A 15799-nucleotide genomic window follows, 5' to 3' on the forward strand; every position below is an offset into this window, starting at 1 on the left:
GATGTGTCTGGGTGATGGCTGTTCCATTGTATGTGTCAGGTTCTTATAAGGTGTTAGGATGTCACTATGTCTCCATGCAGGAGGGGGAATATATATAGAGGAATACAGGGATCTGTACAAGGACGTGATGATGGAGAATTATTGGCCCCTCACATCACTGGGTAAGATGAGACAATTTTTTTGTATTGGGGAGAGCAGGTATGGGGGCTCCCTATATACACACATCATCTATTAATCATATATATATATTTATATTATAGTACACAGTTACTGTGTGTCTCCTACAGATGGACCTGGTGGCAGAAATACCCCAGAGAGATGTCCCCATCCTCTGTATTCACAGGATTGTACAGAGGAGAATCGCAGGATCCCACAGGAGAATCAAGTAGGTGGGATTTAGGGTCTCACCAATATGCCACAGTCACTGTATGATCTGTAGAGAAGCTGTGTTTGTCTTATACTCTGATATTCTTTTGTTTTATTTCATCAGACTTTCTTAAATAATTTTTTGTTGTGGGTTATATAGGATGAAGGTCTGGCATTTATAAAGGTTGAACATATAGAAGAAGAAGATACGTATGTGAGTGATATAAAGGCAGAGGATATAGAGGGAGAAGAAGAGACGTATGTGACTGATATGGAGGCAGAAGATACAGAGGGAGAAGAAGAGACGTATGTGACTGATATGGAGGCAGAAGATACAGAGGGAGAAGAAGAGACGTATGTGACTGATATGAAGGGAGAAGAAGAGACGTATGTGACTGATATAAAGGCAGAAGATAAAGAGGGAGAAGAAGAGACGTATGTGACTGATATAAAGGCAGAAGATAAAGAGGGAGAAGAAGAGACGTATGTGACTGATATAAAGGCAGAAGATATAGAGGGAGTAGAAGACGTATATGACTGATATGAAGGCAGAAGATATAGAGCAAGAAGAAAAGACATATGTGACTGATATCAAAGCAGAAGATATAGAGGGAGAAGAAGAGATATATGTGACTGATAATAAGGCAGAAGTTACAGAGGGAAAAGTAAAGACGTATGTGACCTATATGAAGGCAGAAGATACTGGGGAAAAAGAAGAGACGTATATGACTTCTATGAAGGCAGAACATACAGAGGGAGAAGAAGAGACGTATGTAAGGGGTGATCAGCAGTGTAAGGAGGAGGAAATACCTACAGATATCGGCGCAGGTGAGTAATAAACACTTATTACAGAAAAAAGTCACAAATTCTCCTCACTCGGTCACTACAACAATCTCTTATCCTACACCACCTTCTTTCAGTACAAAGTAAGGCATTGAATGTGTCTGCCAAGTGGGTAAGTCAGGACCCACCAGCCCCTATTATACTCCTGCCCTCCCCCTCACATCATGTCACTGTGTATTACCATCCCAGAGATCTGACCAGTTTCCTCCCCACACTCTCTGGTGTATCTCATACATCAGGAGCCATTAGCACCTATTATACTCCTGCTCTCCCCTCACATCATGTCACTGTGTGTTGCCAGCCCAGAGATCTGACCAGTCTCCTCCCCACACTCTCTGGTGTATCTTCTATATCAGTACAAGGGATGTAGCTATACTAAATAAATCACTGGTCAGTGTGATGAAACCCCATATAACAGCCATGATTCTGGCTTGTGCACTACCACATGTGACAATACCCACTATTTTTTAATATTATGTGATTGTCAATATACTGTGTACTACCCATCATACACAGACACAACCACACACCCGTAATTGCACAATTGCATCTCCACTTTCTGTGCTTAGATGCTCTGTACTGTTACACTTTATCTGCTGACCTGTCTCTGTATCCTGCTCTGCCCTCCTGCTGTCTTCCTCTTTCTGCTGTTACTTATCTGTGTCCTGCACCATTCCCTGTCCTGCTGCCTCCCCCACTCTGTGCCCTGCACCATTCCCCTAACCTGTACTGCTTCCTCCCCCGCTCTGTGCCCTGCTCCATTCCCCTACTGCCTCTATGCCATGCTGTATTCCCTTACCCTATTTTTCTGCCTCCCCTGCTCTGTGCCGTTTCCATACCCTGTACTGCTGCCTCCACCGCTTTGCGCCATTCCCCTGTCCTGCTGCCTCCCCCACTCTGTGCCATTCCCTTCTCCTGCTGCCTCCTCTGCACCTTTCCCCAACTGTGTCCTGCTACCTCCCCCGCTCTGCGCCATTCCCCTACCCTGTACTGTTGCCTCCCACGCTCTGTGCCGTTCCCCTACCCTGTCCTGCTGCCTACCCTACTCTGTGCCCTGCACCATTCCCCTAGCCTGTCCTGCTGCCTCTGTGCCCTGCTCTATTCCCCTACTGTGTCTTGCTGCCTCCCCCGCTCTGCCCTTGGACATTGCCTACCCTGTCCTCTTGCCTCCACCGCTCTGCGCCATTCCCCTCCCCTGTCCTGCTGCCTTCCCCGCTTTACCCTTGGACATCCCCTCCCCTGTCCTGCTCCCCCCCCCGCTCTGTGCTATTCCCCTCTCCTGCCGCCTCCTGCTCTGTGCCTTTCCCCTACCCTGTCCTGCTCCCCCCCCCTGCTCTGTGCTATTGCCGCCTCCTGCTCTGTGCCTTTCCCCTACCCTGTCCTGCTCCCCCCCCCCCCTGCTCAACCTTTGGACATTCCCCATCCAGTCTTGCTGCCTCCCCCGCTCTGTGTCCTGCACCATTCCCCTACTCTATCCAGCTGCCTCCCCCGCTCTGTGCCGCCATCATTCTGTGTTGCTCTGTCCTATCGCTCTCCTTCCCTCTCAGCGGTTATATACAGTGACTCATTACCCTAAGTTAGTAACATGACTCTGGTGGGACTACTCTCCCTGAGGATGACCAGAGGACCATATAGAGGCTGATTTTACTACATATATATCCACCTGGAGAACTTTGTGTAGTGTGGACGCAGTTGTTGCTAATTAGCTCACGAGTTTCCCGTGTTTATGTGTGAGGGAGGTCTAGATGGGTATTGTGGTTCACCAACATCACTGGTTGAGATTGTTCTTGTGGCTGGATCTATGACTTGTGCAGATAATGTGCTTGTGTCATTTTATCTGTTCAATGAGAGTCTTGTTTCTTGTTGGTTCATTTGTTAATGTAATAATGTGGTCATCGTTTGTACCTGCAAATTAAACAGCTAAACCTCTTCATTTATAAGAATATGGTGGTGTAGTGGGGTTAGGATTGCTGACTCACAGCACTAAGTTCATGAGTTTCATTTTCGACCAAAATGATGTGTGGAGTTTGTATGTGTTTCCTGCAAAAATCATACTGGCAGGTTAATTTGTTTCTGACCCAAATTAAGCATATTTTGTGTACTAGTAGATATGGTTATGAATATAGATTGTAAGCCAATTGGCCAAATATTCTCTGTAAAGTGCTATGAAATGTGTGAGCTTTATGAAGAACTCTGAATAATAATAATACAGTTATTGTATTTCCAGCAGATGGACGCACAAGCAGGAATGACTTGGAGGGAGATCTCATCTTGTCTACAGATATTCAAATAGAAGATAACATCACACAGGAATCTCAAGGAGATAATCCCGTTACTCTAAATATACATCCAGTACCTCACAGTGCAGCTATATCATCTGATCCCTCTAATTGTGACCAATGTTCTCCTGATACCTCAGTTTTTGTTACACATAGTGCAGCTCATACACCTGATAAACCATTTACATGTTCTGAGTGTGGGAAATGTTTTACGCTGAAATCAAATCTTGTAACACATCAGAGAAGTCACACAGAGGAGAGGCCATTTTCATGTTCTGAGTGTGGGAAATGGTTTCTTTATATATCAAAGCTGGTTACACATCAGAGCCGTCACACAGGTGAGAAGCCATTTTCATGTTCTGAGTGTGAGAAATGTTTTACACAGAAATCAGCTCTTGTAACACATCAGAGAAGTCACACAGGTGAGAGGCCATTTTCATGTTCTGAGTGTGAGAAATATTTTACACAGAAATCAGCTCTTGTTACACATCAGAGACGTCACACAGGTGAGAAACTATTTACATGCCCTGAGTGTGGGAAATGTTTTACACGTAAATCAGAGCTTGTTAAACATCAGAGAAGTCACACAGGTGAGCAACCATTTACATGCCCTGAGTGTGGGAAATGTTTTATACACAAATCATCTCTTGTTACACATCAGAGAAGTCACACAGGTGAGAAACCATTTCATCTACATGAGAGAAGTCACAGAGATGAGCGGCCATTTACATGCTCTGAGTGTGGGAAATGTTTTACATATAAATTGGCTTTAGATATACATCAGAGAAGCCATTTCCATGCTCAGAGTGTGGGAAAATGTTATCCACAGAAAGATCATCTTGTTACATATCAGAGATCACAAAGGTAAGAAACCATTTCCATGCTCAGAGTGTGGGAAAATGTTATCCACAGAAAGATCATCTTGTTACATAGCAGAGATCACAAAGGTAAGAAACCATTTCCATGCTCTGAGTGTGGGAAATGTTTTATACAGAAGTCACATCTTGGTAGATATCAGCTGTCACACAGGAGAAAATCATGTCTATGAGCTGATACAAAACAGGGCTGTAGCAACACTCCAGTCACACAGCATTTTAAAATTTGAAGTGATCTATCTGCATATAATTGGGATGTGTCATTACTATAAAAAGAGGAGGGATGTACAGCGCTAGGGAAATCTAAACAATAATAATTAATTAATATAGGGCTTGATATAGATGCAATTAATAATTTATACTATTTAATTTGAACTCTCCCAGGGGCACCATCTATGCTATCTGGATGTTCTAACTGAATTTGATCCACCCAGATGGTTTGAATGAATCAGTAGAAGTGACCACTATTTCCTGATATCTCATATATCGCTATCCAAACTATTTCAGTGGTGTAAACAGTTAAACCTTGTATCATGTAATTGTGATTCTGGAGGAAGGAATGCAATAAAAGAAGTTACTGCAGCCTGGCATCTATACAAAAGGTTTTTAATTTATTAGATAAAGTTGATCTCTAATAATTATAAGAATAGTTGATGTGCAAAAAGGGTCAAGTCAATCATATAAGCTGAATACAAATTGATTCAGTATCATGGAAAAACAGATGAAATATATATTAATATTATATAAGGCCGGTTGGAGGTGTAAAGGGGCATATCCACTAGGCAATATATGCAGGCGATTACACAATAACGATGTATTTATCATGCAATTGCTTGCAAATCGCACATGAATCAGGCAGGTTTAGGTCGGAAATAACCAGTGATGCACGTGCCCGCTGGTTGTTTCTGATATCGATCATCGCCCGTACATGCTGGTCAACCTGATGATCGCGTCAGGTTCAGCATGTACGGGGATGATGGATGTGCCTGGACTGAACGAGTGAATGTTCAGTCTAGGTACATCACTAGACATACAAACGAGAGCACGATTGCAGTGTCGTAATTGTGCTCTCATTTGTATAGCTATAAGTGGATACGCACCTTAAGCCTATAACACCCCAAAGAGCAAAAACAAACAACCAGAAAACAAACAGTAGAGATTACCGTACATAGTTGTGCACTGTAGGAGAGCAGGCTGGGGTAGGAAGGGAAATTATGGCCAAAATAAGGTGCTAGCATAGAGACCTTGTGGGTTAAGTCAATGGCTGATGCTGCAGGGTCTCCATGGTGAACTCCTGAGTATCCTTGGTGATTATAGGTGGTATGTAGCTGCCGGCGGAATCTGTATGACATACTGCCAGACCTAAGCTCGGCGGATGAAATACCAATACCGGAAATCCAGCAGATGAAGATTTCGACTGTGCCTGGTAAGTATCCTAACCCTCTCCCCTCCTAACCCTCCCTTAGGGGTGCCTAACCCTAACTCCTGGGAGGGTGCCTAACCTCCCCTGGGTGTGCCTGACCCTAACCCACCCTTCCCCTAGCCTAATCCTATCCCTCCCAGGAGGTGCCTAACCCTAAGTCCCCCCGGGAGTCCCTAACCCTCCCGTGTGGTTCCAAAGCACAAAAAGTTGTTTATGTAAAGAAAAAGTAACACTATTAAAGATTTAGCAATTAGAGTAAAAAGCAATAAAATAGTACAAGCCGATACATACGCATGCGCACTGATCCCGTATACAGTCATCAATCCAGACATCTGTGATCATCAAAGAGAATGAGTGTACACTGAGATCGGGACACAGCCTATATACATTACAAGTTTCAGAGTTAACAAAGGGACAAATTGACAGGTTCTCATTGGTTCTTGCTTCTGGTCATTGGTCAGTTCATACGGTGTCAGGGGTATAGCTCAGCTCTCCAACAGTCCCTTTGTGTATCTTTTCTGCTGAAGAACTGGTTAAAACTGGCTACAACACTACATACAAGAAATAACATTCTATTCAATAACTGCCTATCCATAATTAGCGGACTCATGATGCGATTTCCTTTCCGATAGAAACGGATGTCTGCAAATAAACAGGGATTTAGTATGATACCAAACATGACATGTCCACTGTATTCCATACTTTAGATCTCGTTAAAGTACATATTAAATCATAATTATTACATAATACCTTTGATAACTCTGGTTATCAACTATAGTGTGTGGGAACCATTTTATACATATGCGTTTGCTTATGTGCGTCTGCATTGAAATAGCAAATGTGCGTATGTATGTATGTGAATACGCATATGAGCGTCTATATGTACGTATGTGGATACACATACGAGCGTCTATATATGCATATATGTATATGTGTGTGCGTTATGTACATCAGTATATGTGTGTGGTGGATGCGCAATTATGCGCATCGGATTGCGCCGATGCAGAGTAGTTTTCAATTTACTCGCCATCAGACTATAGATGACTAGATCATCAGATAATAATTGCAAACGATCATCCAATTATTTGACTTTGACAGTCCACCTTTTGATAGCAAATATAAAACAATCACATTCTATTCTTAACCTTTATAGCGATGCATAATAAATCATTCAATCTTCTGAATGGTGTGACACAAATTGGTCATTGAACCGTCAATAATGCATTTCAGAAAGGGTAAAACAACCCTTATACGCACTCAGCAGATCTATAGGGGATCATTGGTAGAATGTGGGACCTCATCAAACCTATAAAGGAAGTTTGGGGGAATTGAGACTACATTATCTATGATGTTTAAAAGAACACTTACAATAATTATTATTATACATGACTTAGCGTATTCACATATTATTATCCGATGGTACACTCAATTTCAGGATTGTAATGCAGTTCTTTATCAACCTTAGTACCTACACCACCACTATTCACCACCATCATGATTTCATTTTTACTGTTTACCTTAGTGGTACTTTTTCCACACTTCAACACAGCTAGAACACATCTGGCACATAAACCAATTACTAAAATAACAATCAGTATAAGAATAAGGAGCTTACCTATACTAGCAACCATTTCCCGTACCCACTCTCCCAGACCGGTGAACCATTTTACAGGGTTTAACCATGAGAACCATTTCTCTACCCTTTACCTCTGACTCATACAACAAAGTATTATGGTCCTTCCGAAACTCCCACTTCAGTTGTAGGATTTCATCCATTTTCCGGTCAATCACCTCTTTGGGGTCACTAGTATTATTGGTAATGTACGTGCAACACTTGACACCAAATTGGGTGGCCAAAGTCACACAATATCCACCAGTAATAGATGTTAAGTAGTTTAAAACTAGCCTATGTTGTACCAACTCCTTTTTATAAGTCTGTAGCTCCTTACCAGTATACCTGGAAGTGTCATTATACATCTCTGTGATGTTGTCTATTAATTTAGCCAAGTCTTGGATATATCTAAAAATTAAAGTTCCCCGAGTTATCCTGGTGGGATCTAATGCTACCAAAATTTGGAAGCCAGTTGTTTCACAAATCAATTGTGTGGCTATATGTTCTTCACCAGGTATATTTCTTTTGTCACGATGTTCATATTGCGTGTGTATGTATGGAGGGGGTGTGGTTTTATGGATACCAATCATTTCATCATGTGTAAGAGTCATGATTTCTGGTAGCACCCTTCCAAGATAACATAAACCTTCAGAGCTCGGAGAGAGCCACTTGTATGCTTTTCTTCCACATATAAAATACACATCATCTGGGAGTACGTAAGGAACAGAATGCATCATTATCATTGAACCCATTATTCTGGCAAAAAATCCTGCCCCTCTTTCCCCCATTTGACTGGTACACATTTCTGGTTGTATAATATTATGAATACCTAATAACCTTTATACCCAAATATCACTATTTAGCTTTGCAAGTTGCGCAAGAAATAATTGCTTTCCAGACTTTGAGTGTGGTTCCAAAGCACAAAAAGTTATTACAATAAAAGAGTATTACGCACTTTGATCTAAACTATGAGCACAAAGAATTATTAAATACATAAGGTACAGTCGATACATACGCAAGAGCACCGGTCCCAGTTACAGTCATCAATCCTGAGGTCTGGTCATCCAAGAGAATGGCTACTGACTGGGACTGGGACACAGGCTATATACCTTAACAGATCATGATAACAACAATGTAGACAGACAAACATAATTCCATTGGTTCTTGGTCTTTGTAGTACACTGTAGTTCATAGGACAGTTCACTAGGGGTATGTCCCAATTCTCCAAATTACATTGTCTTTCTTTAATTGATTTAAACTAGATAGAGACACTACAGTTTATACAGTCTAACCAATAATTTCCTATATTCCATAACCATCGAACGCAAGATGTGACTCCCTCGCTGATAGATTCGGATATCTGGAAATAAACAGTGTTAGTTTAGTACCAAACATGCCATGTCTATCATGTTGTATACCATTAATATCAAATACATTTTACATCATAACTTTAATATAAACCATAATGTGCAGGAACCTTTTTATGAGTGCATGTATATTTATGGTTATATGTAAGTATGCATTGTGTGTCTACATGCAGCGTAAAAGGTGCATTGTATGCAGGGGTTGTGTACAGCGCAAAACATGCACTGTGTGTGTTTATTTACAATGGAAACTATGTGTACACACATTGTGGATACACATGCGATTGTGTGTGTGTGTATATATATATATATATATATATATATATATATATATATAGCTTTAAACAGTAACTGGTTATTACTTCTGTCTGAACTAGAAAATGACAGACAATGGAGTTTCTCCCATTCACAGGTGGAGCAAGCCTTGGAAAGATGTCTGATAATTTTAACAAATACAATCTAGAATACAATTGTTAGTTCTGCTTAACCACATCAGCATTGGACACAAGGCTTACAATTGCTAACGATAGCTAAACGTCTGACAATTGTTTCCAAATCTATATTCAGAACACTCCCTCTGAGCATATCAGTGTCTGTGTTATACATCAATCGCCACAGGCATACTGTGTATGCAGAGCAAACACTTACAGTATCTGTGTATTCTTAATTATTTGTCACAGACATGTCCTCAAGACTTGTCTGTCATCACTGAATATATGAAGTCTTTAAAGATATATATATGTGTATTTGTGCACATTTATTATATAAAGACTTTAACAGTGTGCAGTAACACAGCAGATGTACACAATGCTAAAATAGCGCCATGCACAATGATATTATACTGACTACGCCAGATTGCGTCATGCAGACAATGCAAACATGGCGTCTTCAGATATTAATTTTACAATTTAGGTCTCAGCCAACCATCCAGCTTCAACAGTCCACCCTTTGATAGAAACAATATGCGATCACACTCTGGGCCTGACTCAGAGATGGACGCTCTGAAAGAGCGCTCGCCCTGAATCGGGGCATTTTTTTTATTTTTGGAGTGGCCTGGCCGCTCGCATAGTTGTGGGTGACCACCCACAGCTATAGCGAGCGTCCAAGTTGATGGTCGCGATGGTCAAGACCATCGGCCTTGCGACGAGACCCTTGTGGTAGGGTCTCGTGGCCGCAAGCCCCAGAGAGCTTCTGGCTCTAATAGAGCCGGAAACTCTCTTACTGACATCTCTGGTGATATCAGTGGGGCCGCCCCCAAACAGCAGGCATTCGCTTGGGAACACCTCCATTTGTGAAGCCACCCCCCGGCCACGCCTACCAAATGGGGCGAGCTGTCAATCACCATCGACAGCTCGCCCCCTTTGGTGCAAGACCCAGAGCGACAGAGCACCCATCGCTAGCCGGGTCTCGCGCATGCGCACGACGGAGCCGGCTCCATCGTGCGCATGCCCAGTGGGCAAACATCGACCTGGTTGCGAGCGCTCAGCGCTTGCGACTGGGTCTGAATCAGGCCCTCTGATCTTAACCTGTTGTAGTCATGCATGATAATGGATTATTTATGGTTATACATGGTGTGACACAAGTAGGTCACTGAACCATTAAATAATGCGTTATCAAGAAAGTAGAACAACCCTTACACGCCATCTGCGGTTCTATAGGGATCATTGGTGGGATGTGGGATCTCATCGAACCTATAAAGGAAGTTTGGGGACTTGAGAATACATTATCTAGGATGTTTTAAAAATAACCTTAATATATCTATGCATGACCACACGATTTCATATTTCATCATCTGATGGTACACTCTAATTCAGGGTTGTAATACAGTTCTTCCTTGACCTTGGTATCCATAATATCATTGCTCACCACCATCATTTCTGTTGCTCTGTTCACCCTTGTACATTTTCCACACTTCAATACATTAGGAACACATCTGACACACAAGCTAATTACTAAGATGACAATCAGTATAAGGATCAGGAGTTTACCCACAATAGCAACCAGTTCCTGGACCCACTCTCCTAGACCGGAGAACCATTTCACAGGATTCAAACAAGTGAACCACTCTTCTACCTTTTCCTCTATTTCAACCAGTGAAGCATTATGGTTCTTTCAAAATTCCCATTTCAGCTGCAGAATTTCATCCATCTTCCAGTATATCACCTCCTTGGTGTCACTTGTGTTATTGGTGATGTATGTGCAACACTTGACACCAAATTGGGTGGCCAGAGTCACACAGTATCTGCCAGTGACAGCCATTACATAATTTAACACTAGCCTATGTTGCACAAGTTCTTTCTTATAAGCTTGTAACTCCCTACCGGTATACCTGAATGTGTCATCCTACATCTCAGTGATATTATCTATTAATTTAGCAAGATCTTGGATGTATCTAAAATTTAAAGTGCCCCGAGCAATTCTGGTGGGATCTAGTGCTACCAAAATTTGGAAACCAGTTGTCTCATTAATCAACTGTGTAGCTGTATGTATGTCACCAGGTATCATGTTTCTTTTCTCACGGTGTTCATAATGCGTATGAAGATATTGAGATGGTGTGTTTTTATGGATGCCAAGCATTTCACCATGTGTAAGGGTCATAACCTCTGTGTGAGGGTCTGGGTTTGTTGTGGACCCGGGGTGTGACAGGAGCAGACACAGAAGCAGATTTAAATAAAAAGGTGGAGTTTTAATAAGTGACTTAGCAGACATGAGAATGGCAAAAGAAAAAGTCCAGGTTTAGCACTAAAGTGCACTTGATAACTGTGGTGAAGCAAATGGGAGAATGTCCAGATAGACAGGCAGGAACAGTCCAGTATGCAGGTTTGGTGAGCTGTAGCGAAGTGCAGGCAGAGGTAATGAAGTCCAGCTGGGAGTTACAGTGTGAGGCAAGGTGCAGGGAAACAGCAGGTTCAGGTACTCAGGCAGGGGAAAGGTAAATGGAGGGTGCAGGGTGAGTCAAGCAGGTTTGGAGCAGGCAAGGTAACAGCCTAGTAGCACTTCCAGATGGACAGGTAAGGCACAGGTACTCTCAGCCGCAGCTGAGAAACACGTTGCACTGGCAATGAATGAAGACCTTCCTAAATACTAGGTGCCGTGCTGTGACTGGCTGGAAAGGGCTCATGACCCACCAGGATTGGACAGCTTGAATCACATGACCTGAGGCAAGATGGCGGCGCCCATGCCAAATGGAACGGAAACACCACCAGGCCTCAGTGACAATGTGCCCGCACAGAACCACGTGCAGCCAATGCCCCTCGCCAAACACCAGCACCGCTGCGAGAGACCCCTCGCCACAATGACCTCACAGGTAATACTCAGTGACCACCATGCCAAGAAACGCTGGCCGTGACAGTACCCCCCCTTAAACCCCCCAGGTTTCTCCAGATGGGCAGTGTGGAACCTTTTGATGAGTGCAGGAGCATGGATATCACGGGCATCAGTCCAACAATGCTCCTCTGGGGTGAAACCCCTCCAATCCAAGAGGTACTGCAGATGTCCTTTGCGGATATGAGAGTCCAAGACTTGGGAAACCTCGAACTCCACGCCTCTTTCCATTTGGACACGGGGTGAAGCAGGCAGGACACAGTGGAACTGATTCAACACTAGGGGTTTAAGCAGGGAGATATGAAAGGAGTTGGGAATTTTCAGGTAAGGGGGTTACTGAAGGCAATAAGCCATGGGGTTAATAATTTCTATAATGGAGAAGGGCCTAAAGAAGCGTGGAGCAAATTTCATAGATGGTACTCTGAGCCGTAGGTTCCGGGTGGACAACCAGACTTGGTCTCCAACTTGCATACGTGGTACTATCCTACGCTTCTTGTCAGCTTGAAATTTGTAACAGGAGGATGCCTTTTCCAGGTCAGCATGAAATTGAGTCCAAATTGATGCAAATCTCTTTACAGTGTCTTCCACAGCTGGTACATCAAAGACGGGCAGGCTTTGAAATTGAGGAACCCAAGGATGAAGACCGTAGACCACTTGGAATGGGATTTGGTTCTTGGAAGAATGGTAGGAGGCTTTATGCGCAAATTCAGCCCATGGCAGCAATACACACCAATTGTCTTGGGAAGATATCATGAAAATCTTCAGGAAGGTCTCAAGGTCTTGATTAACCCTCTCAGTGGAACCATTGCTTTGTGGGTGATAAGCCGTAGAAAAATTTAGCTTTACTTACAACACTGAACATAAGGCTCTCCAAAATTTTGCTGTAAACTGAACACCATGGTCAGAGACTATCTCAGCAGGAAGACCATGGAGACGGAATATATGTTGTACAAACAAATTATCTAGGTCAGGAGCAGAAGGTAATTTCTTTAGTGGTATGTAATGGACCATTTTTGAGAATCTCTCTACTACGACCCAGATGGTAGTGAACCCTTGAGAATTCTGCAGATCCGTGACGAAGTCCATGGCGAGATGCGTCCATGGACGTGATGGAATAGGTAGCGACAACAACTCACCAGCCAGAGCCTGACGTGAAGACTTATGCTGAGCACACAAGGAGCATGAAGAAATAAACTCCGACACGTCCGCTTTCATGGATGGCCACCAATAGCCTCTCTTCAGAAATTCCAGGGACTTCCAGGTACCTGAGTGACCTGCAAAGCGAGAGGAGTGAGCCCAGGTGAGGAAATGCTTCCTTAACTCTGGGGCCACAAAGGACTTCCCAGTGGGAGGCTGTACTTGTAGGGTGGCAAATACTCTTGACTCCAAGAAAGGGGTATTTTGTTGATTCTCCGCTTTGTCATCACAGAGGAGACATCTGGACAGTGCATCTGCCTTTTGATTAAGGGCTTCAGACTGGAAGGTCAGAGTGAACTGGAACCGAGCAAAAAATATTGCCCATCGGGCCAGATGAGGACTCACACACTGGAGGTTCTTGAGGAATAGGAGGTTTCTATGATCTGTGAAAACAGTGAAGGGGAACTTAACCCCTTCCAGCAGGTATCTCCATTCTTTTAATGCCAATTTCACTGCCAGGAGTTCTTGTTCACCTATGGCATAATTTCTTTTGGCAGGCGAGAATTTGTTGGAGAAAAACCCACAGGGATGAACTCAATTATCCTCATAACGCCTGGAAAGAACTGCAACCACGGCCTCTGAAGACGCATCCACTTCCAATAGAAAAGGCCTGTCGAAATCTGGTTGAAGTAAGACTGGAGCAGAAATAAAAGCCTGTTTTAAAAGCTGGAAGGCAGTCTCTGCCTCGTGATCATAGGGCAGGATTAGCGTCTTTATGGGTCAGAGCGGTGAAGGGAGCCAATAATGAGGAGAATCCTTTAATAAAACATCTATAGTAGTTGGCGAACCCAAGCAATCAATGGCTTTCAAGGTTTGAGGTCGGGAGCAATGAAATATGGCAGGGGCATTGCACAACCCAAGGGCATCACAAGGTATTCAAAATGTCCATCTCTAGTATTAAAGGCAGTCTTCCATTCATCACCAGCATGAATATGGATGAGATTATAAGCCCCTCTCAGATCCAATTTTGAGAATATGATGGACCCCTTAACTCTGTCAAACAACTCTGTGATCAGTGGAAGAGGATTCTTGACTGTTATATCATTTAGGCCCCTGTAATCTATACAAGGCCTCAGGCCACTGTCCTTTTTGCTGACAAAAAAGAAGCCAGCTCCAGCAGGAGAGGTGGAAGGATGAATAAATACTTTTGCTAGGTTGTCCTGGATGTATTCAGACATGGCTTGAGTCTCGGGCAAGGATAGAGAATAGTTGCGACCATGGGGTGGCATCTTGTCAGGCATCAACTGGATTGGACAATCCCATTCTCTATGGGGAGGAAAGACATTCACCTGTTGTTCGGAAAAAACATCAGAGAACATCTGGTACTCCTTGGGAATAGCTGGAGATATTAATGAAACTGTCTTTCTTACAGGTTGTATTTTGGTAAGAAAGGATTTCTGACAGTCAGTTCCCCATGACAGAATCTGCATAGAACATCAGTCTATCCTGGGATTATGCTGGTGTAACCAGGGTAGTCCTAAAATGATTTCTTGGGAGGCCTCATGTATCACTAAGAACTTTAAAGACTCGGAGTGGTATGCCCCAACACGGACCAATACTGGTTGAGTCTCCTTGGTGACCACTCCTTTAGCTAGAGGCCATCCATCTACAGAGGTCAGGGAGATTGCGTGATTGAGAGATGAACAAGGAATCTGTAGTTTATCAACTACGCTGGAAGTCATGAAGTTTCCGGCTGCTACAGAGTCCAGTAGAGCAGAAACAAAAACAGGCTTAGGCTTAAGATCCAAAGCTAAGGAAATTTTGAAATCTTTAGTATTTGGGGACAGGCTCATAACTCCTAACTTGATGTCCCCATGGTCAGTTAGGAATGGGTGTTTTCCCGATTTACAGGAGCAGAAGGCCACCAGGTGACCCGAATCTCCACAGTATAGACAGAGGTTTTTTAGCATCCTTCTCTGACGTTCCTCTTTGGAGAGATGGGTTTGGTTCACCTGCATAGGCTCCTCATCTATTGGAGGCTCTTCATCTATAAGAGGATGGGTAGGCAAGGGAGGAGTAAATGACCTTTACCAGTCAGTTCTGTGCTATGCAGCCTGACATTCTCTGAAGCGTAGGTCAATTTTGTTGCAGAGTGAGATCATCTCATTTAAATTAGTTGGAAACTGACGGATGATCAGATCATCCTTTAGTCGGTCCGAAGGCCATGCCAAAAGGCTGAGGTGAGGGCCTCCTCATTCCACTTAAGCTCTGATGCCAACATTTTAAACTGTACAGCATATTGGCTGACAGGACGGGTTCCTTGTCTCAGGGTCATGATACTGGTCGATGCTGGCACAGTGCATCCAGGTTCATCGAAAATCCTCCTGAATGATGATACAAAGTCCGCATAGTTATCCAGCAGCGAGTCTGAACGCTCCCAGAGTGGTGAGGCCCAATCCAAAGCTTAGCCAGACAACAAAGACACAATGTATGCCACTTTAGTTCTAGCAGTGGGAAAATTATCAGGCTGTAAGATAATGTGTATATCACACTGATTTAAGAAACCACGACAGAGC

At 43.3% G+C, this 15799-nt stretch overlaps 1 protein-coding gene across 2 annotated transcripts; it reads left to right on the forward strand.

Annotated features, from left to right (window-relative positions):
• The first annotated feature begins 820 nt into the window (after positions 1 to 820).
• On the forward strand, positions 821 to 4951 carry LOC148502607 (uncharacterized). 2 transcript variants are annotated; one of them, XM_088449592.1, is made up of 2 exons: positions 821 to 1194; positions 3437 to 4951. In XM_088449592.1, the coding sequence occupies exons 1-2, from the start codon at positions 900 to 902 to the stop codon at positions 4354 to 4356; spliced, it is 1215 nt and encodes a 404-aa protein (XP_088305718.1). In that variant the 5' UTR covers positions 821 to 899; the 3' UTR covers positions 4357 to 4951. The 2 variants fall into 2 exon arrangements, with proteins under 2 accessions (XP_088305718.1, XP_088305719.1); XM_088449593.1 differs by having other exon boundaries at positions 3440 to 4951.
• Positions 4952 to 15799: the final 10848 nt, after the last annotated feature.

This window comes from Taudactylus pleione, unplaced genomic scaffold (genome assembly GCF_031769625.1).
Source record: "Taudactylus pleione unplaced genomic scaffold, aTauple2 ptg000488l, whole genome shotgun sequence".
Classification (NCBI taxonomy): Eukaryota; Metazoa; Chordata; class Amphibia; order Anura; family Myobatrachidae; genus Taudactylus; species Taudactylus pleione.

Excerpts from the sequence above, each read along its gene's own strand:
- LOC148502607 (XM_088449592.1), top strand. The coding sequence starts at position 900 with ATGACTGATATGAAGGCAGAAGATATAGAGCAAGAAGAAAAGACATAT. Across the intron at positions 1,195-3,436 it reads ACCTACAGATATCGGCGCAG|CAGATGGACGCACAAGCAGG; the intron begins GTGAGTAATAAA and ends TTGTATTTCCAG.